Source organism: Macaca thibetana, chromosome 14 (genome assembly GCF_024542745.1).
Source record: "Macaca thibetana thibetana isolate TM-01 chromosome 14, ASM2454274v1, whole genome shotgun sequence".
Classification (NCBI taxonomy): Eukaryota; Metazoa; Chordata; class Mammalia; order Primates; family Cercopithecidae; genus Macaca; species Macaca thibetana.
Genome location: NC_065591.1, coordinates 22099243 through 22126799, shown reverse-complemented (window position 1 = coordinate 22126799; position 27557 = coordinate 22099243). Strand labels below are relative to the sequence as shown.

The 27557-nt window shown below is 37.0% G+C and overlaps 1 protein-coding gene across 3 annotated transcripts in view; it reads left to right on the top strand.

The window, feature by feature from the left end:
- TTC17 (tetratricopeptide repeat domain 17) overlaps positions 1-27557 on the top strand; it is a 139481-nt gene that overhangs the window by 18349 nt on the left and 93575 nt on the right. For all 3 annotated transcript variants that reach the window (XM_050758249.1, XM_050758248.1, XM_050758250.1), the window contains exons 2-8: positions 8511-8600; positions 19254-19423; positions 20733-20844; positions 21087-21218; positions 25577-25686; positions 26202-26346; positions 26789-26928. In XM_050758249.1, coding sequence (XP_050614206.1) covers positions 8511-8600; positions 19254-19423; positions 20733-20844; positions 21087-21218; positions 25577-25686; positions 26202-26346; positions 26789-26928 — 899 coding nt within the window. The remainder of the gene's footprint in view (positions 1-8510; positions 8601-19253; positions 19424-20732; positions 20845-21086; positions 21219-25576; positions 25687-26201; positions 26347-26788; positions 26929-27557) is intronic.

Genomic DNA, 27557 nt, shown 5'->3' with positions numbered 1-27557 from the left:
CTTCCACGTGTTCGGCTCTCTGGAATCTCCTGAACTCAGTCCTTTTGGGGTTTTATGGAGGCTTTATTATATGGGCATGATTGCGTAAACCATTGGCCACTGGTGATCAACTTAACCTTCAGCCCCTCTTCTCTCACCAGAGGTTGAGGGGTGGGGCTGAAAGTCCTTATCATGCCTTAGTCTTTCCAAGGACCTTCCCCCATCCTGAAACTACCTAGGGGCTGCCAGCCATAAGTCAACTCACTACTGTACAAAAAGACAGCACTTTGGAGATTCTAAGGATTTTAGGAGTTGTATGCCAAGAAAAAGTGGGTGGGGTGGAAGACCAAATATATATTTTACGATATCACATACACAAAAGAAATACATATGGCCAAGGAAGAAACTAAAATGTATTCATGGCCTGACGCAGCAGCTCACCTGCAGTCCCAGCTACTCCGGAGGCTAAGGTGGGAGGATTGCTTGATCACAGGCATTCAAGGTTATGGTGAACTATGATCACACCACTCCACTTTAGCCTTGGTGACAGAGCAAGACCCTATCTCTTTAAACAAAAAAGAAAAAAAAAAAGTGTGTGTGTGTGTGTGTGTGTGTGTGTGTGTGTATATATATATATATATATTCACCCTTATTTCTGCATTCCTAAGGATGTGTAGGAACTCGGTCATTGTTGTTAGGGATTTAAGTTGATTCAACTGTTCTGGAGAAAATCTAGCAAAAACTGTAAATTTAAAAATGTCAAAAAAAAAAAAAAAAGTGCAATTCCTTTAACCTAACAGCTTTCTTTCTATTACAGGGAAGAAATAATCTGATAGCTGTCTAAAAAGGTTTGTGGGTTTGTTTTGTTTTTTTTTTTTTTTTTTGAGAAGGAGCCACTCTTGTTGCCCAGGCTGGAGTGTAGTGGCATGATCTCCTTTCACTGCAACTTCCACTTCCTGGGTTCAAGTGATTCTCCTGCCTCAGCCTCCCAAGTAGCTGGGATTACAGGGACCTGCCACCACGCCCAGCTAATCTATTTTTATATTTATTTATTTATTTATGAGACAGAGTTTCACTCTGTTGACCGGGCCGAAGTGCAATGGCACGATCTTAGCTCACTGCAACCTCCACCTCCCGGATTCTAGTGATTTTCCTGCCTCAGCCTCCCAAGTAGCTGAGATTACAAGCATGTGCCACTACGCCCGGCTAATTTTTATATTTTTAGTAGAGATGGGGTTTCACCATGTTGGTCAGGCTAGTCTTGAACTCCTGACCTTAGGTAATCCACCCACCTCAGCCTGCCAAAGTGCTGAGATTACAGGTGTGAGCCACTGTGTCCAGCCAAATGTTTTAGTATAGGATGTTCATTGTAGTATTGTTAAAAAGGGAGAATAACCAAAAACCTGAATTTTAGTTAGGAACCTGGGAAAATAATATTAACCACTACAAATATTGACATCTGTATTTACTGGGAAGTCTGACAAAGTGTAGAGAGGAATAGAGAGAGGAAGGAAATAATATAGTAGATATATGATTATCCTATTTTTGTGAAAATATTTATCTACAAAGCTCTGTGTGTTTGTGTATGTATGTAGAAGTTATCCTGATATGATATATATCTCACAGCAGATACCTCTGAAAGTGAAATTTCAAGTAATTTTTATTTTCTCCTTCATATTGTCTATATATTTTGTTTATAATTCTAGAAAATATTTTGTTAGTATTAAGTAGCTTAGGGATAAAGAGGGCTGATTTTGCCTGTAATAAAATGAACAACCTAACTGCTCAGAAATAGCCACTGCTAATTAGAGCCTTGGTTTAATTTGACAAATTGACAGTTTAAAAGAAGCTTTTTTTTTTTTTTTTGAGGCAGAGTCTCACTCTGTTGCCCAGGCTGGAGTGCAGTGGCGCAATCTCTGCTCACTGCATGCTCCGCCTCCCAGGTTCACGCCATTCTCCTGCCTCAGCCTCCCAAGTAGCTGGAACTACAGGCGCCTGCCAGCACGCCTGGCTAATTTTTTGTATTTTTAGTAGAGTTGGGGTTTCACTGTGTTAGCCAGGATGGTCTCGATCACCTGACCTCATGATCTGCCCGCCTCGGCCTCCCAAAGTGCTGGGATTACAGGCATGAGCCACCGTGCCCGGCCCTGAAAGAAGCTTTTAACTACAGCTTTGAAAAATATTCCTGCCCATAGTAAGTATGAATTTATATGGGCAAATTGAAAGAATGATAATTTCATTCATTTGAATATCAGACTATTTCGGGGGTATAGGTCTGGCTAGTAAAAATGTGATACTTTTATGGTAACGTTAAATCTTTTATAGAAGTAGGATTTTAAAATTAAAAGGAATTTTAGAAATTATTTGCTTGTGTCCCTTCAGTTTATAGATGAAGAAACAGAAGCCCAGGCAGGGAAGATGATCTGTTTAAATCCACACAGCTAGTCATAGACTGGTCAGATGCATATTTTGTTTCTGATCTCTGGTAGCTTAGCCACTTTACCTTTTTTTCCAAATAGTCATCAGTGAATGATAATGCTTTAGCAGATGGAGTTGGTGTGTCTAATAAATGTGGCAGAGTATCTAACAGACCCTGTCCTCAATCAATCAACAGTATATTAAATGCCTAACATATACCTGAAAGCAAGTTACATACTGAGGGCAGAAAAAGAAATATATAAAAAATGTTTGTGGGAAAGGACTCCCTATTCAATAAATGGTGCTGGGATGACTGGCTAGCCGTATGCAGAAGTATGAAACTATATCCCTACCTTTCACCATATACAGAAATTAACTCAAGATGGATTAAAGACTTAAATATAAGAAATAAAACTACAAAAATCCTAGCAGAAAACCCAGGAAATGTCATTCTGGACATAGGCCTGGGCAAAGAATTTATGACTAAGACCCCAAAAGCAATTGCAACAAACCAGAAATGGACAGTGAGACCTAATGAAACTAAAAAGCTTCTGCACAGCAAAACATCAACAGAGTAAAACTATAGAATGGGAGAAAATATTCTCAAACTGTGCACCCAACAAAGATCTGATATCCAGAATCTGTAAGGAACTTAATTCAACAAGCAAAAAACAACTCCATTAAAAAATGAGCAGATGACTTGAACAGGCACTTCTCAAAAGAAGACATACATGCAGCCAACAAATACGAAAAAATGCTCAACATCACTAATCATTAGAGAAGTGCAAATCAGAACCACAATAAGATACCATCTCACACCAGTCAGAATGACTATTATTAAAAAGACCAAAAAAAAAAAAAAAAAAAAAAGATGTTGGCAAGGCTATAGAGAAAATGGAAGGCTTATACACAGTTGATGGGAATGTAAATTAGTTCAGCCCCTGTGGAGATTTCTCAAAGAACTTAAAACAGAACTACCATTTGATCCAGCAGTTCCTGTACTGATTATATACCCAAAGAAAAATAAATCTTTCTACCATAAAGACATGTGTACTCCTATGTTCATCACAGTGCTGTTCACAATAACAAAGATGTGGAATCAACCTAGGTGCCCATTAACCGTGGACTGAATAAAGAAAATGTGGTACATATACATCAAGGAGTACTATGCAGTGGGGAAAAAGAATGAAATTACATCCTTTGCAATAACACGGCTGTAACTAGAGGCCATTGTCCTAAGCAAATTAATGCATAAACAGAAAAGCACATACTGCATGTTCTTATAAGTCGGAGCTAAACATTGAGTACTCATAGTCATAAAGATGGGAACAGTAGATGCTGGGGACTACTAGAAGGTGAAGGGTTGAAAAACTGTAAGGTATTATGCTCAGTACCTGGGTAGTGGGATCATTTATACACCAAACGTCAGTGACACAATTTACCCATTTAACATATGTGTACATGTACCCCCCAAACCTAAAATAAAAGTTGAAAAAAATAGATACCTATATGTAGCAAAAATTGGTACCTGGATTTTGAATGATTTATGTGTATTTAAATTTAAACCAGCTGTGATTATGGTCAAAAATGTTTTGGAGAGACAGACATATAGTAATTAAATATAAACGCTATTACAGAAGTGTGTATAAAGTGCTATGGGAACTCAAGAGAAGGATGTCTTCACAAAAGAAATGTCATTTGGCCTTCATGTACAGCACAAGGATAGAACTGCATTCCAGGTAGAGGAAGCAGTATGTGCAAAGGCACAGAGGCTCTTAAAAGAGCCACAGTAGTAATAAGATGACCTAGGCAGAGGGACATCAGTGAAAATTAGGTGGAAGTTTAGAAATAACACACCAATACTTTCTGTATTGTAAAGTTTTCATTGGACCGTTTAGGCAGATTCTAAGGGCTGCAGATACAGTTTGATTCAGGACTCAAATAGTATAACAAGGATCGCTTTTTCTGTTTCTGTTTCTTTGCTTCTTCATCCCCATTCTCAGGCCCCATGTAGATACCAGATGGCTAGTTACCAATAGCTCAAAGTTCTGGATTAGAGTCTCTTTAGGACCAACTGACCTTACTGGAGTAGTATCTTAGAAATAATCACCATGACCAAGGGAAAGGAATTCTCTGACAAGGGCTTCCCATGTGGGGAAGGAAGCAAGTGGGGTGCTTTTGCCACAAGGAGGGACTTACGGATATTGCATAGCAGACACTACAAATACTCAACAGAACCATTTCAGATTTTACATAGAGGCAAAATGTTGGCGGCTTTGGAGATTTTGATTTCTGTTTTGCTTCATATTATCTTAATATTTAAATAACTTTAATTCTGAATTAAAATTTTTAAATTATTTTGTCCCTAGTTTCTAACTTAAGGGGAAAACTTTTAAAAAAGAATGGCATAATTTAAGATTATATTCATCAGTTTCCAACCGCTATTTGGAGAATAAGATTATATTCATCAGTTTCCAACCGCTATTTGGAGAAGAGTGAGTTTCCCATGTTGCTTTCGTGTACTCAGATGAATACCATTTAAAAAACAGTAAAAGTGTGCAGTATATATGAAGAATAAGTTGCACATGAGAGCTTGAATTAATGTTACAACAGAAATGTTCAGTTTTCTGCCATAAAGAATAATTAAAAAGTGATTGACTCAAATTTGTTTTTGTAGGGCATCAAAAATGTTTATACTCTTAAATTGGTTAAAATGTTCACCCTTAATCTGATTTGGCAGTGAAATAATTACCCTCATATAGTGAGTGATATTTCCATGTTACCATGTGAACTTACTGAATTTGTTGAGATAGGGCTCCAGATTGGAGGTATAGATATTAACCATATCTTGGTTAATTAATACAAAACATGAAAATAATTTGATAGGAGTAAAATATTTACTCATGTTATATGTAATTGGATACATGTACAGGTTGAGTATTCCTAATCTGAAAATGCAGAATCCAAAATGCTCCAGTGAACTCAAAAAGTATCGGATTTTGGAGCATTTCGGATTTTGGATTTTCAGATAAGGAATATTCAACTTGTACTTATATAATGTATTAAAAGGAAAATGAAATTGAATTGCCTTATATGGCTTGTCATTTTCCTTATTATAATAAATTGCTACAGTAACAGTCAGATTTTGTTTACTTGGAACTCTTAGAGAATGAATCATTCTGAATAATGGAATTCCATGGAGTCTGATTTCCAGGTACTTGATCAGGTTTTCCCTGTAGTTTAAATTTTTCTCTAAAATACTTTTCATGATTTCTTCACCTCCTTAAAGTTAAGTGAAAATTATTCTAATTTTTCTTTACAATTAGGTTATTGTTTGCATCATTTATTGTGCTGTGCAGCAGTGGAAGTTTGTAGGGTTGTTTATCCTTTGTGAAAAAGCCATAAAGTGCTTTGAGATCTTGTGTGTTCATTATGTCCTTTTTAACCTGCCTCTCTCTAATTCCTGTCTCTTTTTTGCTTCTGGGCTTATAGCGCCTCTTTTCAATGCTAAAGACTTTGAATGGCATATTACCATTCTTTTACAGGTTGTATATAACACAGGAGTACATAGACTCTAAACATAGACTCATAGTGGGCCTGGCTTATAAACATTTATTGGTTGAATGGATGTTGTAACATGGCCATGGCATTGCTTAAAAATGGGGATGTGTTCTGAGAAATGTATCAGGTGATTTCAGCCTTGTGCAAACATCATAGAGTATACTTACACACACCTAGATGGTACAGCCTACTACACACCTAGGCTACAAACTTATACAGCATGTTATGGTACTGTAGGCAGTTGTAACACAATGGTAAGTATTTGTGTATCTAAACATAGAAAAGGCACAGTAAAAATACAGTATTAGGTTGGGCGCCATGGCTCATGCCTATAATCCCAGGACTTTGGGGGCCGAGGCAGGCGAATCGCAAGATCAGGAGTTCGAGACCAGGCTGGCCAACATGGTGAAACTCCATCTCTACTAAAAATCAAAAACTTAGCTGGGCGTAGTGGCGGATGCCTGTAATCCCAGCTACTCGGGAGGCTAAGGCAGGAGAATCGCTTGAACCAGGGAGGCTTGCAGTGAGTCGAGATCACACCACTGCACTCCAGCCCAGGAGACAGAGTGAGACTCCATCTCAAAAAAAAAAAAAAAAAATCCCAGTATTATAATCTCATGATCTCATGGGACCACCATCACATACGCAGTTTGCCATTGACTGAAATGTTACTTGGCATGTAACCGTATTTACAGAGTTGTCAAACATACTCTGATAATCTTCTAAGGAGAAGTATTTGAGAGGTGAGAAATTCACATTAACATTTTCCAAAGACAGTTATCATACATCTTAAAATTTAAGAACTTGAAAGTACCTCAGAAAACATGTATGTCAGGCTGTAAGTCTTCTGCAGTCAACCTTTATCTGTCAAAGATCTTTGCCATTTTCTGTCACCTCAAAAAGAGAAACACAGCTGTCAGTGAACTCCCTTCCTTCTGCTAATACTTTTATCTTTATGCCTCCTCTGTATCTTTGCTGAACTAAAAGCTTCAAGGAAATGATAAGTACTTCCTCACAATTGAATGTTGACCAGACCCATGCTATTCAAATATTATAAAACTTTGTTATCTAGTAACTTTTTAATCTAAAGCTAAGTTATGCTTTAAATAGTTCTTTCAATCTTCATTTATCTCATTTTTTCTTTCTTGCAATTCTTCACATATCAGGTAAACAGACTAGTTAGGCATTTTGTTTTTTGGTTTTGTTTATTTTGTTTTTTGTTCTTTTGAGACAGTCTCGCTCTGTTGTCCAGGCTGAAGTGCATTGGCACAATCTCAGCTTACTGCAGCCTCCACCTCCCAGGTTCAAGCGATTCTCCTACCTCAGCCTCCCGAATAGCTGGGACTACAGTCCTGCGCCACCATGCCAGCTAATTTTTATATTTTTAATAGAGATGAGGTTTCGCCGTGTTGGCCAGGCTGGTCTCCAACTTTTGAGTCTCAAACTTTCGACCTCAGGTGATCCACCTGCCTTGGCCTCGCAAAGTGTTGGGATTACAGGCATGAGCCACCACGCTCAGCCTGGGTTAGGCATTTTGGAATGGGACTGTCACACTTCCACAGGTCCTTCCCTCCCCCAATTTTATTTTTTCTAAAAATCTCATTTAAAAATACCTGTAGAGTCATGTACTAAATAGCTATCTCTTGATGTCTGGACAGAGTTGTAAATTAAGCACCTTCTCCTCCTTCCTTATGTGAAGCTCTTATACTCTGGTCACTGGCAGTAGCTTTAACATTTTTTCTGTATCCCATTCCTCTGGACAGTGGGTCTCTCTGTCACTTTATTGATTGACTTAGGTTGTTTCTAATTTTACTTTTGCAGCTACAAATATTGTAGTGAGCATCCTTATGTATATCCTTGCCTACTTATTGAACAATGTCTGTAGGATAGTTTCCTAGACTTTGTTTTGCTCAAAGGTTATGCACTTGTAACATTTTGATATATTTTGTCAAATGACACTCCAAACAATGAGAACACATTTATAAGCCAGCTACCAGTATATGAGTGTTCATTTTTTCTACAGCTTCAACATAATTGTTTGATTTGTTGATCCAGAGAACATGAGCAATAAGTAATAAATCTCAAGGTTATTTTCTATTATCTTTGATTTATGACTTCTACAAATAGCTTTCAAAAAGAGGTGCATTTAATATTTTCCTTTTATCACTTCCAAGCCTATTCAGATATGAAATGTGCTATCAAAACAAGACAATTCATTTTTTATTATTACAGGCATGAAACATCATTTAAGGAAGTTACTTTATCAATCATTGCCAAATACTTCTTTACTATTACATCACCTGTCAAGTCAGGATATGTACTTTGAATGCTTTTTCTTCCAAGTTGGAGTTTACAGGACAACTGTTGAACTTGTCATTTCCTTTGCTAACATTTACATGTGATCACTTTGAAATACTCCTTGAGTTTTGCTGAGCAATAACACTGATTACAATGGTGAATGAACAGTAATTTAAAGCATATTAAAGGAGACTTTGTTAATCCAAACAAGCATTAATGAATCTGAGCTTTGTTTATTTATTGCTTGCTTGCAGGTGGATTCACCAATGAACTTGAAGCATCCTCATGACCTAGTCATATTAATGAGACAAGAAACAACAGTTAACTACCTCAAAGAATTAGAGGTGAGGCAACTGGGCACATGCGATGCAGCTGAAGCTTGCTGCATTTCACAGGAGCCATTGTGTTCAAAGAAAAGCTAAAGCATATTATTTTTTAAGTCTGATTCTTCTAACTTTTGCAGGAATATACTACCTGCAATTTTTTAAAAATCATTTTATCAAAGTGATATTTGAGCAATAGTGAGAAAAACAGACTACTCTAGCCTGGGTATGTGCCTGACTCTTAAAACTCATTTATCTTTGAACAGAGTTTCCATGTTTTTAAGTTTTTTCATCAAATATGAAAATGATATAATCTCTGAAGATATTCCTAGAATAATTTGGGTAAAATCTGAAAGAAAGAAAGAAACATTTTAATAGCCTAAAAATGTAATTATTGTTTATTCCCAGGTAGTGAAAACTAATGTCTTCCTATTATGTCTTCTTATGGTTGACGTGAAAAACATTAATCACCTTGTACCTTGAAAGCTCGAACCTTACTAGTGCTAATAAAATCTGACCTCTTTTTAAAAATAAACATCAGTTTTCTTTTTCTCTAACATGTTTCCATAAATTGATTTTTGCTTAATAGCAAAGAGTATTTGTTATTTGAAAATCTAGGGTTTTTTCCTCGTGAAATCTTTGCTTAAAAGTTACAGTGTAAATTGAATCTAAATTGTAAAGAAACTATAAGTTGTAGAAACATTAAATCAAATTGCAAAATGAGAAAAAAAACTTGAGAATAATAAAAGTAGTAAGAGTAGAATCAGAGTATTTCACAACTACAAGGAATCATAAGATCCTAATTTTAGAGGCAAGGAAACAAGTAGACCTGAAGACACTGAATTGTCTGACTTCATAAAGCAAGATATGGCAGAACCAGAAACAAAAACTGTATCTCTTGACTTTAAAAGCTGGCATATCTGGTTTTTTGTTGTTGTTGTTTTTTGAGACGAAGTTTCACTCTTGTCACCCAGGCTGGAGTGCAGTGGCACAATCTTGGCTCGCTGCAACCTCCACCTCCCAGGTTCAAGCGATTCTCCTGCCTCAGCCTCCTGAGTAGCTGGAATTACAGGCACCTGCCACCACACCCAGCTCATATTTGTACTTTTAGTAGAGACGAGTTTCGCCATGTTGGCCAGGCTGGTCTCAAACTCCTGACCTCAGGTGATTCACCTGCCTCGGCCTCCCAAAGTGCTGAGATTACAGGCGTGAGTCACCGCACCCAGCCAAAAGCTGGCATACCTGGTAAACTAAGTTGGCTTGTATTTTCTTGTTATGTAAAAGTCCTGAATTTCATTTACTTATATTTAGACTAGTGTATTTATCAATATACGTGTGTCTACAAATAGTTATAAATATGTACTTTTAAAAAATCTGTGAATTAAGAGAGAAAAGTAGCACACGTTAACCAGCTCTGCCTAGGTAGAAGTATATTTAGAGTATTTCTAGAACTTGAATACCTCAACATTGTAAAAATAGTTTCTCACCTTGTACACACTGGTTTTATCACTTGTAAATTTGGAAATGTTGATTTTTGTCAATACTAGGAATTAGACAGTAGGTATCCTTATAGTGCTTCATGCTTGGAAGCATGATCTATTTTTATTTAAACCCAGTGTTCAGAAAGATGCAGTGGTGCAGAAAATCTGTGTTGTTGTTGTTTTTTTTAGGTATATAGGCACATTATATATGTTTATTGCTATTTTGGGAGGCTGTATTATATAAAGAGAAAGAGATTAAATTAGAGGATATATAGGAAGAAAGTGCCATTTCTTAAGTCAGTGAAAATGAAATGAAAAATACTGACTCCAACAATTTTTGGTTAAGGTAATGTAGAAGTTTGTACTTAGTAAACTTCTATTTTTGTTTATACTGATACTAAGTATAAACTTCTATTTTTGTTTATACTTATACTATGAAGCTTCTGCTTCATATGCATAGCAATGACAGGTAAAATATAAAAATAGAAACCAAAATAAAATGTGGGCAGGCTTGAAAGTAGTATAAGCATCTCCATAAACCAGAAATGAGGAGAAGCACTAAATTGGGAATGTGACCAAAGCTACCAACCTGTTGGGCTCCAAGGCCAGGAGCAGGCTATAGTATCTGATATTCAGCACTGTGGGGTTAAGGGAGCTGACAATATTCCATGCAAGATGTAGGAACAGAACGAGGCTTACTGCTTGAAGACTGGGATGAAGCCATTCTGCTCATAGAAAGAGCCTGGCCAAAAAAACAACAACAACAACAAAAGAAAACATATCAAAAACAGAAAGACTAATGCTGATGACCAAAAAAAGGAACTGAATCATCCAATAGTTCAATAATTACATCTTCAATTTCCTGAATATCATTTTAGGGTAGAATATTTGCGATAGGAACTTGAAACCAAAATTGAAAGGTCTGATTCTGAACTTGGTAACTGGATAGAACCTGGAAACAGCCACAAGACTGTGAGACCTAGATGATGGTCATGGAGTGATTGGAAAGAAGGGGATGAGACAGAGGGTGTGAAGAAATACTCCAGGGTTTCTGACTTGAGTGATTGCAAGATTGAAGTTGATGTTAGCTGAGATAAAGAAGACTGAAAGAGGTACAAGATTGGGGAGGAGTTTGGCTTTGAAATGTTTTTATTTTTTTTATTTTTATTTTTTTTTTGAGACGGAGTCTGGCTCTGTCACCCAGGCTGGAGTGCAGTGGCGCGATCTCGGCTCACTGCAAGCTCCGCCTCCTGGGTTTACGCCATTCTCCTGCCTCAGCCTCCCGAGTAGCTGGGACTACAGGCGCCCGCCATCTCGCCCGGCTAATTTTTTGTATTTTTTAGTAGAGACGGGGTTTCACCATGTTAGCCAGGATGGTCTCGATCTCCTGACCTCGTGATCCGCCCGTCTCGGCCTCCCAAAGTGCTGGGATTACAGGCTTGAGCCACCGCGCCCGGCCTGGCTTTGAAATGTTAACGTTTGAATTGCCTGTCAGGCATTCAAGAATGGACATCACGTGGGCAGTTGGTTCTTCTAGTGCAAACTCAAGGGGAAAGATTCAGGCTGAAGATAGAAAATTGTTAGTCATTGACAGATAGACTTAAAGCCATGAGACTAGATAAAACAGTTTATCTACCAAGTAGTGACAACTATATGAACATCTTAGATAACAGAAGACAGTGAAGGATAAGGGAAAATCAATTCTACTGAAATTTTATATTCTTTTAAACTATCACTTAAAAATGCGGGCAAAGTAAAGATAATTTCTGACGTACAAAGGCAGTACTAACCACAGACTCTCACTTCAGTTGAAAAATTATTAAGGATGTTTTCTGCAAGAAGAAAAGTAAACCTATTGGAAGTTCATATAATGTATGATAATAAGTTAAAAACATTGATGAAAAAATTGCTAAATTTACTTATTATGCTCTCTGAGGTCAAACTAGATAAAATTAATAATATGCAATTGGGTTGGAGCATGTTCAGTGATTAAAGCATGTTAGATTGTTTTGTCATGATCAAAAGATAAAAATAACTGAATAAATTAATATGCTATGGGAAAATTTATTGGCAAATATATTAAAAACTTAAGAATGTTGCTTGCTACTTTGTAAGTAGTCTTACCAAAAAATAAACCACAATATAATTTGTTATTCAGTGTAATTGGTTTCCTTTGTCATTCTATCTCTTACATTTTATATATTTAAAAGATTATTCTGAGAACAGATCTATAGGCTTCATCAGACTGCCAAAGAAGTCCATGACACAAAAAGATTATTACTCTAGATCCTGCTGTCAATATTCAGGAAATACAGAAAATAGAGGAACATATTCAGTGAACCTTGAGGACCTAGTCAGCAAATTCCCCTAGAATGGCAAACTCTACAGAACAAACAATCCAATTTCCTTTTTTTTTTTCCTTTTTTTTTTTTTTTTTTTTTGAGACAGGGTCTTGCTCTGTCACATAGGCTGGAGCGCAGTGGCATGAACACGGCTCACTGCAGCCTCAACTTCCTGGTTGTCTTCCTCATGCTGTCTTCCTACCTCAGCCTCCTGTGTAGCTGGGACCACAGGCGTGCACAATGCCCAGCTATTTTTTTTATTTTTTGTAGAGACAGGGTCTCACTTTGTTGCCTAGGCTGGTTTCAAACTCCTGGGCTCAAGCAGTCCTCCCAACTTAGGCTCCCAAAGTGCTGGGATTATAGGCATGAGCCACCATGTCTGGCCCCAGTTTCTTTAACACATAAATTACAAGGGAGTGGGGAGAGAAAGTATCCAGTAGATTAAAAGAGATGTAAGAGACAAATCACCCATTTGCAGTGTGTATGGACTATATTGAATTCTGATTCAAACAAACTGTATTTTTATTTTTATTTTTTTTATTTTTTATTTTTGAGACGGAGTCTCGCTCTTGTCGCCCAGGCTAAAGTACAGTGGCACGATCTCGGCTCACTGCAAACTCCACCTCCCGGGTTCACACCATTCTCCTGCCTCAGCCTCCCGAGTAGCTGGGACTACAGGCACCCACCATCACGCCCAGCTAATTTTTTTATATTTTTAGTAGAGACGGGGTTTCACCGTGTTGACCAGGATGGTCTTGAACTCCTGAGCTGAGGTGATCTGCCTGCCTCGGCCTACAAAGTGCTGGGATTACAGGTGGGAGCCATCGTGCCTGGCCTCAAACTATATTTTTAAAAGAGAAGAAACAATTGGGAATTTGAATGCAGACTGGATATCTGATATTAAGGAATTACTGTTTTTTACATGTGATCGTGGTGTGGTGGTTTTATTTTTTTACACAAAAGAGGCTTTTCTTTTCAAAACATACTGAAATATTTACTGATGAAAACCAAAAACAAAAAACGTAGGGGACAAGCACTAAAATAATAGACATGCAGGCCAGGTGTGGTGGGCCACACCTGTAATCCTAGCACTTTGGGAGGCTAAGGCAGGAGGATCACTTGAGACTAGGAATTTAAGACGCTGTCTCTACAAAATAATTTTGAAATTAGCCAGGCATGGTGGCAGGCACCTGGAGTCCTAGCTACTGGGGAGGCTGAGGCAGGAGAATTGCATGAGTCCAGAAGTTTGAGCTTACAGTGAGCTATGATAGTACCACTGCACTCCAGCATGAGGGACAGAATGAGACCCTGTCTCAAAAAAAAAAAAAGGTAAATCTATAGTTACCAAACTTACAAATAAAAAAGAGGATATAGGAGGAGAGGAGAGAATGTAGAAAACGTATCTGCTATACAAATGCTAAGCAAAAGAAAGCTGATATGGATGTATTTATACAAGTTCACAGTTCCTTATTTGAAATCATTGAGGCTCTATGTGTTTAAGAATATGGTTTTTTGTTTTGGTTGTTTAATTTTAGAAATGTTAGGCCAGGCACAATGGCACACGCCTGTAATCCCAGCACTCTAGGAGGCCGAGGCGGGCAGATTGCTTGAGCCCTGGAGTTCGAGACCAACCTGGGCAGCATGGAGAAATGCTGTTTCTACCAAAAATAGAAAAATTAGCCAGCGTGGTGGTGTGCGCCTGTAGTCCCAGCTACTTGGGAGGCTGAGGTGGGAGGATCACCTGAGCCCAGGACATGGAGGTTGGAGTGAGCTGAGATTGCACCACACCACTGTACTCCAGCAGCCTGGGTCACATACCAAAACCAGGCCTCAAAAAAAAAAAAAAGAAAAGAAATGTGACAGGCACAAATATTTTATATTACATTCTACTTCTCTCAGGGCTGTTTCAAAGTCTATAATCAGATACATTAATATTTCTTTAGTGACATGTATGACCATGCGTGTTAAGAGTATAAAGACTGTAAAATGGCTTTCCATCAGGTTTTGTTGCCATGTGAATTTTAATGCAAAAAAATTTTTTAAAGCTTTAGGTTTTCAGAATTTTAGATTTACAATGATAAAGAACAGTGGGCCTGTCTCAGACAAAGTAAGAGCCTAAAATAATTAATAGACAGATACTACATATTAACAACCTACCACAAAATATAATATCATATACTTGTGTGTACCTAACAACTCGGCCTCATGGATGTGAGTATGTTTATATCAAGACAGCCGAAACTGACAGAATTACATGAAAAGTCAGCCAGAGGAAGCAACTTTAGCAGATTTTTGTCAGAAACTGGTAAGTCCAACAAAAATAAGATACAGGAAGTAACACCTTTGGATCTCTGTATAAATCTATACATAGATGTATACAGCGAGACATAGAAAAAGATATAGAGGGAGCGAGTATGCCCTAAATTGAACAAAGAGAACATACAGTGTTTTCAATGTAGAATATTTACCAGAATTGACCACTACCAGGATATAAGGGAAGTGATTTACAAAGTTTTGTTATCATGCGTAATATGTTCTCTGATCACAGTGCAATTAAGTTAAAAGAAATAAAATACACATGCCCAGGAAAAAGGAGAGAAAACACAAATTTTGAAAATCTTGAAGGCATTCTTAAATCACCCATGGTTTAAAGAGAAAAATCACAAAACTTTAGACTATGGTGAGAACACTTCATTTCAAAAATCCTGAAATGAAGCTTAGATATATTTAGAGATGAATTTATAGAAAAATGCATTTATTAAAATAAATGGCACAGTGACTCACATTTGTAATCCCAGCTACTTGGGAGGCTGAAGCCGGAAGATTGCTTGAGCCCAGGAGTTTGAGTCTAGACAGGACAGCCATAGCGAGAGCTTGTCTTTAAAAAAAAAAAAAAAAGACTGAAAAGAAATGAGTTAAATATTCAACATGAGTTAGAAAACATAATAAACCAATTAACTAAAATAATATAAATATGGAAATAATAACATAAGAAATTAAACAGTCTCAAGAAAACAGTATTTACTTAAAAAATAAAAGACCAAACTCTAGCAGCAAGACTTATCAGAAAAAAAGAGAAATGACAGAAAAAAAGAAATGTTAGTGATGAAAAAGCAGATATAAGATAAAGATTTTTAAAACTAAAGACATAATTATTAATACTATAAAAACTCTAGATCAATAAATTTGAAAGCTTAGGTATAATGTAAGATTTTAGAAAACGATGAAATTTAAAAACATTGAATAAATGGGTACAGGATAGACTCTTTATAAATGATATTAGGAAACTGATTGTCCATGTGGGAAAAAAATACCTTTCAATGTACAAAAAAAAAAATTTCCTATACGGTTTAAAAATCTAAGTATGAAAAGTGAAACTTTTTACTAAAAAAAAAAAATTGATAGTCATACATTGCTTAATGACAGGAATATGCTCTGAGAAATGTGTTGTTAGGGGATTTCACCATTGTGGGAACATCATAGAGTGTACTTACACAAACCTAGGTGACATAGCCTACTATACAGTCACCTATGCTATATTGTCTAGACTCCTAGTCTACAGAACTGTATAACATGTGTACAGAACTGTATAACATGTTACTGTACTGAATACTGTAGACAGTTGTAACATAATGGTAAGTATTTGTATATCTAAGCATAAAAAAGGTACAGTAAAAATGTGGTATTGTAATCTAATGAGACCACCACTGGGGTCTGTTGTTAACCAAAAACATCTTTATGTGGTACTTGACTGTAATTGATTGATGTAATTACGATCTCAGGTTTGGGAAGGATTTCTTAAATAAAACAGAGTACAAACCATTAAGAAAACAGTTGATAAAGTTGCCCACCTTATAATTAAAAGTTTTTCTTCAAATGATAAAAGATAAGCTACAGACTAAAAGCCGATACTTGCCATGCATATAACTCATAGAGGATGAGTTTATAGAATTACTTTTTCCATAAATTTCTACAGATTAATTTCTTATTTATTTATTTATTGTGAGACAGGGTCTCATTCTTGCCCCAGCTGGAATGCAGGTAGGATGATCATTGCTCACTGTAACCTCATTGCCTGGGCTCAAGCAGTCCTCCTACCTCAGCTTCTCCAGTAGCTAGGACTACAGGCGAGCACCACCACTACGCTTGGCTAACTTTTTATTTGTTTCGTAGAGATGGGGTCTCGCAGTATTGCCTGGCTGGTTTCAAACTCCTGAACTCAAGTGATCCTCTAGCCTTGGACTCCCAAAATGTTAAGATTATAGGCACAAGCCACCACGCCATTCCTACACATCAGTTTTTTAAAAAAGAAAACCTATTGGGGAAAAAAAATGAGCAAACTTGAACAGCCAGTTCACAAAATATCTCATAAACATATGAAAATATGTTGAATCTTATTAAATATTATTCTATTAGTTGATATAGTCCATATTTTATAGTGTATTAGTCAACTTGTGCATTGGCAACAAATAGCCACAGAACCTCAGTGCTGTTCTTATGAAGGAAAGTGAAGGCTCAAGGAAGAACAACCAAATAATATAAGCCTGGTTAAAGTTTCTACTGAGAAGTGATATACACCATCTCTACTCACATTCCATTGGCCAAAGCAAGTCATGTGGTCATGCCTTGAAGTCAGTAGGGCAGGATAGCATATCTCCGTGAAAAGTGTGGAGGGAATAATTGGAAACAGATCATAGGCTCTGTCCCCATTAATAACCCCAAAATCTTAATGGCATAAAACAATAAGGCCATGCTAAATGATCATTTGGGGCTCTGTTGGGGATCTGTACCATGTCACTGTGATCCATAAGCCAGGACCTAGGCCGACAGAGCAGCCACTGTCTGTAATATTGGCATTCTCAGTAGCTGAGGGAGAAAGAAAGAACATGGTGAAGCATACACTAACTCTATAAAAGCTTTCCTGTAAAAGGGTCACATGGGACTTATGTTACATTGGCCAAAGCAAGTCATATTGCCCAAGCCTGAGTCTGGCAAAACAGTGATGTATCACCTTGTAAGGAGGGGCAGGATTTTAGTGAATAGTAATACAGTCTATCACAATAACATAGTCTACTACCATAATAAATATAACAAAATAATGTTTCATACCTATTAGATTGGCATAAGTTTAAAAGTATGACAAAACCAAACATTGGTAAGATTCTGGGGATATAGGTGTTATGATCTACTGGGAGAATTCTAATAGTTATAACCACTATGAAAATCAGATTGACACGTCTGCATAAAACTGAAAATGTGCGCATCCATATGACCCCATATTTCTGCCCTTGCTAGAATTTTTCACATGTGTACAAGGAGACATAAGAATATTGTAGCATTTTTAATTGCAAAGAAAGTTTTTTTAAAAGAAGCAACATAAATGTTTACAGGAAAATGGATAAATCCATATTTATACATCCATCTAAATGAAAAATTTAGAGCTATTCTGACTAATGTAGATAAGTATAAAAAACATACATACTTTTTTTTTTTAAAGTTGTAGATACATTAAGTATGATACCATTTATGTAAAATTTTAAAACTTACAAAGCAATGCTGTATGTTGATTTGGGATACATATATAATGAAAGTAATATTTTAGGAGAGTATGGGTAATATAGTATTTTATTAAAATATACGTGGAAATGACACATAAACTCAGATTAATTATAAGAAGTTAGAGATTTAGACAACATTAAAGAATACCTTGAACTCCCTCCCTTTTTTTTTCTTCGGAAAAAAAAATCTCAGCTAGGCATGGTGTCTCATGCTAGTAGTCCCAACACTTTGGGAGGCCAGGGTAGGAAGATTGCTTGAGCCCAGGAGTTTGAGACCAGCCTGGGCAACATAGTGAGACCCTATTTCTATAAAAAACAGAAAAGTTGGCCAGGCATGGTGGCTCATGCCTGTAATCCCAGTACTTTGTGAGGCCAAGGCAAGTGGATTGCTTGCACTCAGGAGTTTGAGACCAGCCTGGGAAACATGGCAAAACCCCATCTGTACAAAAAAAAAACAACAAAAAATTAGCCAGACATGGTGGTGTGCATCTGTAGTCCCAGCTACCTGGGGGTCTGAGGCAGGAGGATCCCCTGAGCCCTGGAGTTTGAGGTTGCAGTGAGCTGTGATCGCACTACTGCACTCAGCCTGAGTGACAAAGAGAGACCCTGTCTCAAAAAAAAAAAAAGAAAAAAAATTGGCATTTTGGCACATGCCTGTAGTCCCAGCTACTTGGGAGGCTGAGGTGAGAGAATCGCTTGAGCCCAGGAGGTCAAGGCTGCAGTGAGCTGTGATCGCACCACTGCAGCACTCCAACCTGGGTGACAGCAAGACACTGTCTCAAAAAAAAAAAAAAAAAGTGGGGTGGGGGAAGATAAAATATTGGCATATGATAGATATGGGTGTTGAAAAATGGATATTTGTGTTATTTGTACATTTGAAAAAAGAGATATTTTATGAGTGACAGGAATTAACTGGAATACCCAGGTACCAATAGCAGCATGCTCTATATCTTGAAGGATTGAAACAGCTTGACAGGTTTGTTTTCATTGCAGAGCCATTCTGTGCCAGGAAAGTTAAGTTAGTAGATGTGCTTCATGGGTAGTCAGAAATCATATTATGAAGGTACATGTGTGCCACTATGATAAATGTCGTGTTCTGTTACTTTCTGTATGTGGACATCTTTTTTGAGAATATTGTGTGTGTTGACTAAGTTAACTAAGGGCATTTTCAGAATTCTTGTCTTCCTGCATAGAGGATTCTGACTTCTTCAGCTCAAATTCCCCTTTCTCTTCAATGGTAGTTAGACTAAAATATTAGAAGAATCCATTCTGTTCTTACTTTCTTCTCAACAGAAACAATTAGTTGCTCAAAAAATTCACATAGAAGAGAATGAGGACAGAGACACAGGACTGGAACAGAGACATAATAAAGAAGACCCAGACTGCATCAAAGCCAAGGTGCCCTTAGGGGACCTGGATCTGTATGATGGCACATACATAACTTTGGAGAGCAAAGACATCAGGTAAAGAAGTTCTCTTTCCAAAAATAAAATTGCTTTTTCAAACATTCTTTTCTCAAATTAGTAAGAAATTATTTCTGTAATAAGAGTAAGCTTCAATCACAGATGAGTTTTAGAATTTGAAAGTTCAAAATACATACTACATGTAGAATTCTTATAAATTAATTTAAAATATTTAACACCACAGTAGAAAATGGAACAACTTGGCTGGGCGTGGTACCTCACACCTGTAATCCCAGTACTTTGTGAGGCCAAGGCGGGAGGATTGCCAACAGCCAGGAGTTTGAGACCAGGCTGGGCAATATAGCGAGACCCTGTCTCTACCAAAAAAAATGTAAAAATTAGCCAGGCATGGTGGTGTGCACTTGTAGTTGTAGCTACTCAAGAGGCTAAACTGAGAGGATCACTTGACCCAAGAATTCAAGGTTACAGTGAGCTATGATGGTGCCACTCTACCAAAGCCCAGACTCTAGGCTGGGTGACAGAGTGAGACCCTGTCTCTTAAAAAAAAAAAAAAAAAAAAAAAGAAAATTGAAAAATTTGTAGTTAAAAAAAAATTAACAAAACATTACTTATGGCCAATAAACATGGAAAAAAATTTCTCAGAAATGATCAAATAAGTATAAGTTGCAATATTTAGATAGTTTTCATCTACCAAAATGGAAAGTATATCCAAAAAATAGTAACTTGTAAAAATGTAGAGAGACTGTCAGTGGAAGTATAAATTGGTTTAACGTTTCTAGAAACAATTGAGCAGTTATGTTAGTTATTAAAAAGTCTGTGATCTTATTCTGTGATCTATCTACTATTTTCTATGTGATTGTTGACTTTAATTTGAACTCCCAAAATGTTTGACTTTTCATGGCAGGTATATGAAAAGGTATGAATATTGACTAATAATTGGTTGTAAAGTTGAGATGCTATGAGAATATGAGAAAAAGTTGACATTTCTTAAAGTACTATTGACTGAGCGCAGTGGTTTACACCTGTAATCCCAGCACTTTGGGAGGCCAAGATGGGAGGATCACTTGAGGCCAGGAGTTCAGGACAACCCTGGGCAACATAGTGAGACCTGTCTACAAAAAATAAAAAAATATATAGCTGGTTGTGTTGGTGCATGCCTGTTGTCCCAGCTATTTGGAAGGCTGAGGTGAGAGGATCGCGTGAGACTAGGAGATCAAGGCTGCAGCGAGCTGTGATCATGCCACTGCACTACAGCCTGGGCAACAGAATGAGACCCTTTCTCTAAATAAATAAATAAAATATTGTTTATCTCACCTTTTATTCACTCATTGCTTCTTTTTGATTTTAGTCCTGAAGATTATATAGACACAGAATCTCCTGTCCCTCCAGACCCTCAGCAACCTGATTGTACTAAAATTCTAGAACTTCCATATAGTATACATGCTTTTCAGCACTTGAGAGTAAGTAGAGAACTTTAGGATTTTTTTTTTTTTTTTGCATTCTTCTTTCTGTTGATCTCTCACTTATAAAGACTATTTCTCTTTCTTCTCTTCTTCCGAACAGCTTTATAATTTTACAGGCATCTCTTATTTCTTAAAACTCCAAAATATTAGTATTTCAAAATAAATACTGTAAGATACCGAATTATTTGTCATCTTTTATATCCTTTGATATGTCTTTTGAATCATTTTCTTCTCTTCAGGGTGTACAAGAGAGAGTTAATCTTTCTGCACCTCTACTACCTAAAGAAGACCCAATCTTCACATATTTATCTAAACGATTAGGAAGGAGTATAGATGACATAGGCCACCTCATTCATGAAGGCCTACAGAAGGTAAGTCAGCAGTCACTTTAAGAGCCAGCAGGCTCTGTGTAAACAGAAGGTATTTTTCTCTTGGAAAATACCTGAGTAACTTGTTTTAGTCTAGAAGACAATTTGAAATTACACTTACATTGATGCAAATTGCATAGTTCAGTGCTGGGGAGAAATATGGATAGACTAGTCTCCTTTCCCAGGAAGAGATGCTGGAAAGTTTTATCTATACTAATTGATGAAAAACGAAATACAAACTGACATTAGCAACAGGGTTTATAGGCTGGATTATATACATTGTGTGTGTAAGAAAGTTAATGTTTTAGTGTCTTTAATATTATCTACACACAATACATATATTACTACTGTTTTCTGAGACAGAAAAAGAATCACCACCAGCAATAAAATCTTCTGTAACTTTCTTTTAAGGGAACATCTACTTTAAAAAAAAATGAAATAGGGATTTATGTAACAGGACCCAAGAATTTAAATGTGTCATTCAGGATTAATGTGGGCATTTAGAAAATGTTTTTGTTCTTCTTTGTGCCTAAGGAGTATCATAAAATGCAGTTTAGTTTCTAAGCAGTATTGTAGTGGTATAAAATAAGATGTATAATTGCCAGCTTTGTATACAGTTTATTCAAATACATAACTCTGTATATTGAGAGGAATTTTCAGATAAAAGTACAATAATAACGACTTTCAAATGCTTTATATGGTTATTTTTGTAGCTGTGTTACCATCTTCATCTTATTTTTCTGAAGGTAATATAAAACTTTTACGTTCCCAGAACTTGATGAGTAATAAGAGAAAACTGGCCCAGGATTTTACAGTATCCTTCAGAGAATGGTTAGTTGAGAGTAGACCATAGTGGTAAGTGTTCTATAGAAAATTGAAACAGAAAGTAACTGGGTGGTTACTTTAGATCTAGCAGTTGGGGTTATCTCTCTGGAAAGGTGAAATTTAAGCTGACACCTGAATCACAAGAAGAAACCAAAATTCAAAGACCTTGGAAGAGCATGCTAGGCCACAGCAAAGGCTCTGAATCCTGACTGAGGTTAGGTGGTTGTATTTGTCTGCTCTGGCTTCCATAACAAAGTACCACTTTGGACCGTTTCTGCTCAAAACACTTCTGACACCAAACGTATGGAGTTTTTTCTCACACTACTAATTCTCCAGTTCTCCTGACACCAACTAGGTGTTCTCCAACTCAGTACAATTCTGACACTAACTACCTGGAGTTAGCATGACCCCACAGGTCAAGGACTCAGTCCCACAAGGCTACCTGCACTTCAGATGCCAGTCGCATGTCAAGGCCACCAGACAAATCAGCTATAAAGTCAAGAGTGTTCCCACAACTGCCTCCCCAAGTTAGAACAGCTCACAGAAGTCAGGAAAGTGCTTTACCAACTATTATTGGTTTATTGTAAAGGATGCAATTCAGGAACAGCCAAAGCCATAAGCCAGGGAATAGGGAGAAGGGATGCACAGACCTTCCATGTCCTCTCCAGAACACCACCCTCCTAGAATCTCAATGTGTTCACCAACCCAGAAGCTCTCAAAACTCTGTTGTTTAAGAGTTTCTATGGAGGTTTCACTATGTAAGCATGATTGACTAAAGTATTGGCCATGAGTGATGAACTCAATCTCTACTTTCTCTCCCATCCCCGAAGGACAAGGGGAGAATGGGATTCTGAAAGATTTAACCCTCTAATCATGCCTTGGTTTTTCTGGGACCAGCATCTGTCCTGAAGCTATCTGGGGGCCACCTGCCTCCAGTCATCCATTAGCATATGAAAGACACACATTACTGCTGTGATTCTTCAAGTTTTAGGTTTGTGTGTCAGGAACTGGGGACAAAGACCAAATATATTTGTTCACACCACATACTAGGTGGCCTAACAAATTTATTTCTCATAGTCTGGAGGCTGGGAAGTCTAAGATCAAGGTGCCAGTGATTTGGTTCCTGGTGAGGGCTCTCTTCTTGCCTTGCATATGGCCACCTTCTCTTTGTGTCCTCACATGGCCTCATCTGTGTGCATGCTTGAAGACAGAGAGAGAGAAATCTGTCTTCCATTTCTTATAAGGACTCTTATAGGAAGAAACCAAATTTGGGCCCCAGCCCTTATGACCTCATTTAGCCTTTATCCACTCCTCACAGGTCTGATAACACTTGAACATATGAACTTTGAGGAGACATAGATAGACATTCAGTCCATAACAGGTGGCATGCAGCCAAATTCAGGCCAATATTGCTGGAGCCTGGTGAGCAAGAGGAAGGATGATAAGGAATGAAGCCAGAGAATTAGGCCAGTGCCAGATTATGTAAGGGTCTGAAATCCAGGGTAAGGATTTTGGATCTTATTCTAAGTGTGCTGAGAAGTCAGAGCAGAGAAGCAATGTATTGCAATTAATGGTTTAAAAGATCACTTTGATTGCTATATGAAGAAGTTATTGAAAGGGCCACAACTGGAAATAGACCTGTTAGAAAGCTGTTGCAGTAGTTCAAGAGAGAGATGAAGGTGGTTTGGACTAGCAGTTGTTAGTAGTGGAAATGAGAGGACTTGAACTATTTAGGAGATATTTAGGAGTTTAGAAGCTGATGAGTTAGATATGGGGATTGAGGGCAAAAGAGGAATCAAGGAAAACTCTTAAATTTTTGACTTGAACAACTTGAAGGAGGAGAGTGTTGGGGTGGGAGAAGAGAAAATAAGAGTTCTATTTGGGCCATGTTAAATTTGAAACACCTATATGAGTTTGGAATTTCAGGGAAAGTTAAGAGTTGGGCACATAGAGAGTAATTATTAAATAATGAATATCTGAAGCCAGGGAACTGGATGAAGTCATCTGGGGAAGAGTAAAGTTTGAGAAGAAGCCAGTTGACTCCTGGGTGCGTCCCACATGTATTTATCAAGCAGAGGGGGAAAGCCAGCAAAAAAGACCAGAAAGGGTATCCTGCAGAATGCGATGTCCTAAGAGCCAATGGCAGAAAGTGGTCAAAGGAAGGAGGGAGTAATTCACAGTAACATTAGAACATTTATAGATTTGGGGGAGATTTTATGAGAATTACAGAAAGATATTTCTTTAAATATGTATTTTTATCTTACCGCCAGTATGCTATGATATATATTTAACTTATGCTCTTTTCAGTAGTTCATGTAGAACTTTTAATTGAACTTTTGTCCCAGTTTACACTCTGACATGAAAATAAAAGAAGAAAATCAAAATCAAAGCATTGGTTGATTTGAAAAACAACTTTCTCAAAAGGCCATGAAAAAGAAAACTGAAACCTCGGCCACAAGTCAGTTGTGAAGAATGTATTGTCCTTTAACCAACTTCAAGTAGTAGAAGTTCATAGTCGATCTGCTAATAGTGCAAAAATCTGAAATTGCATCACTCAAAAATCACATACTTTTTTTGATAGAATGCTTAAGGATGAATAATGCAGGATTGTACTTATTGTAGTCTTCAAAAACTACATTTAACTAAATTTAAACTTTTTAACTACATTAAAATAGCTCTTTTAAAAATAATTGGGCCCTTGCGAAAGATTCATACTATAAAAATCTATAAAAGAAAGTAAAGTGAATAATTTCAAAACTGGTTTGTAATATATTCTTTTGGAGTTTGATTTGTACATAGCTTTATAGTTAAAACGTAATTATTCCCCATAGTATACATTTTTAATAATAGAATTGTGGGAGTCAAAGGGCAAATGTAATATACATTAATATGTATGTTAATGTAATATACATTACATTTTTAAAGCTTTTTACATGCATGTCAAGTTGTCCCCCAGAAATGCTGTAGTAACTTAGCATTTCTATAGTTTAATATCTAAAGTTAATAATATTCAGTAAGTATTGGCATTCTTTTTAGTCTTTGCCACTTCGTAAAAGGAAAACCTGTATCTTTTAAATTTCTATTTGTTTGTGAAGTTACACATTTTACATACTTCTTAGCTGTTTGTTCATGTTTTGGGCCCCTTTTCCTCTTTTTTTTTTTTTTTTTGTCTTTATGTTTAGAGTAAGCCTGTTTAGGTTTGTGCCTTCACTCAGATATTACATAAATAGAAAAATTTGTACAATGTTAATTTCAGGAATTTCACGTTAGAGCTATTTCTAAGTAGATGAGGTCTTCTGACTTAACTTCGGAAGTCCTGAAATAGAGCTCAACAAGTTGTGGTCAATTGGTGGGATTTTCAGCTTTATTTCCCTCTTGGAATAAGCTGGAGTCGGATGGTCTCTATATGAAGACCACACACTAATGCACGTGCTCAGTTGATGATTAGAATACCCTTTTGACAGGTATAGTTTCTTTGCACTGTGTAATTAAACTGTCTTGAGTCCTGTTTGTAATTTCACTTTTTTAATCTCTAGAACTCTTCCTCATGGGTACTGTATAACATGGCTTCATTTTACTGGAGAATTAAGAATGAGCCATATCAGGTAGTAGAATGTGCCATGCGAGCACTTCACTTCTCTTCCAGGTAAGATTCCTCCTCTTCTGGACTTGATTTTCCACATTCCTCAGGACTGTTATAGAAACAATACATAAGAAAGCAATAAGAAGCAGCATTGCATTATCTACTTTTCTCCATCCCTCTTCAAAGAAATAAGTCCCACAACAACAACAAAAAAAATCACAGATGTCAAAAAGTTCAAAGTGATAATTGTGTAGTATACTTTCCATTTCCATTAAGGAAAAAATATGTTATGTAGATGCCCTATGATTCACATAGGACTTGAATGGAATTATCGTAAACTAAGTTTAACTTTTCTTAAAGCAAATATAAATCCTAAATAAATTGTAAAATCATAGTGTCTGCAAGACAAAATTTGTAGCTATCAGGTTAAGAACCATCAATAATTTAAAAATGAAACTCTATGATTATCTTATTTGCTCCACCTATATCTTAGTTTCCTAAGCACAAGTAACTTTGAATGTCATTTTTCCTTGTCAAGTGGTTCTACATAATCGTGGAATATGTGCTGCTTTCCTTAGGCACAATAAAGACATTGCCCTGGTCAACCTGGCAAACGTTCTACACAGAGCACACTTCTCTGCTGATGCTGCTGTCGTGGTCCATGCAGCTCTGGATGACAGTGACTTCTTCACCAGCTATTACACTTTGGGGAATATATATGCAGTAAGTACAACTGTTTGTTTCATGAGTCATGCTAGTAGTTGCCACTTTCTTTTTTTTTTTTTTCCTCCCCGCTCGGTAGAATGTTACTTTTTTCCATTTATTTTTTGGTCTGAACAATGGAAATGAAATTGGGAGGAAGAAAAATCCTCAACACAATAATGTAATTGTTCTAGCCTCTTGCCGAAAAAAAATAATAATAATTAAATTGGAATTTTAAACTTCTACAGGGTACACCTTTTAAGGTTAGCAATACCTTCCAACTAAACCATCCTATAGTATGCCTTAATACTGTAGGGATCTGGTCACTGATCAAAATAATGGTCACTGTAGAGTAAGATGTAGGTGTGATCTCCTAAATCATTAGAGGATTTGGACAGATGCAACCAGGCCATGGCTCACATTTTTTCCCCTTGTGCGTGTGTGTGTGTTTTTGTCTCTTCAGATGCTTGGGGAATATAACCACTCAGTGCTCTGTTATGACCACGCTTTGCAGGCCAAACCTGGGTTTGAGCAAGCTATAAAGAGGAAGCATGCTGTCCTATGTCAGCAAAAACTGGAGCAGAAATTGGAGGCTCAACATAGGTAATTGAGAGGAAAAATTTCACTGAAGCACTAGCACTATAGAACCTTAGGTTAAATCTGTGTAGGGGATATCAGTGTTAATTTGGTAATTGGAATTAAGAAAGAAACCTCTTCAGTACTGCAGGTCCTATGCTTTTTCTGTTAGTCCTGGTGGTTTAGCACAATTCAGTGGTTGTGTAGAGGAATATCTTTAATTGTATGGATTCCTGCAACTAGAGACTATTTGTAGTAAAAGCTGTCATTTAAATCTTTATTGACCATTGATTACTTTTATGAAGTCAGTTGGGATGGGGAGACTGGGATACTTAGTAACTTTGTTGACTACATTTTTATTTCCATAGAATATACTAAGTTTCAGTAAAATCACTTACATGTGCAATAGTTGATATTTCTCCTCTTGGAGAGAGGTGGTGGCTTCTAGGGTTGGGCTCTTGTTAAGGTAGTTAAATGGGATCAAGAGACATTATTTGGCCCACATTTTAATCATGATTGTGTGTTAGGTTCTACAGTAATGGAATTCTATTGTATTTGATCCTTGAGGTATAATAAATTAAAAAACATTTCCTTCAGTCAATAGGGCTAGTTAAAAAACTTTATGTTAACTCAGAAGTGAATTTTTCATATCTCAG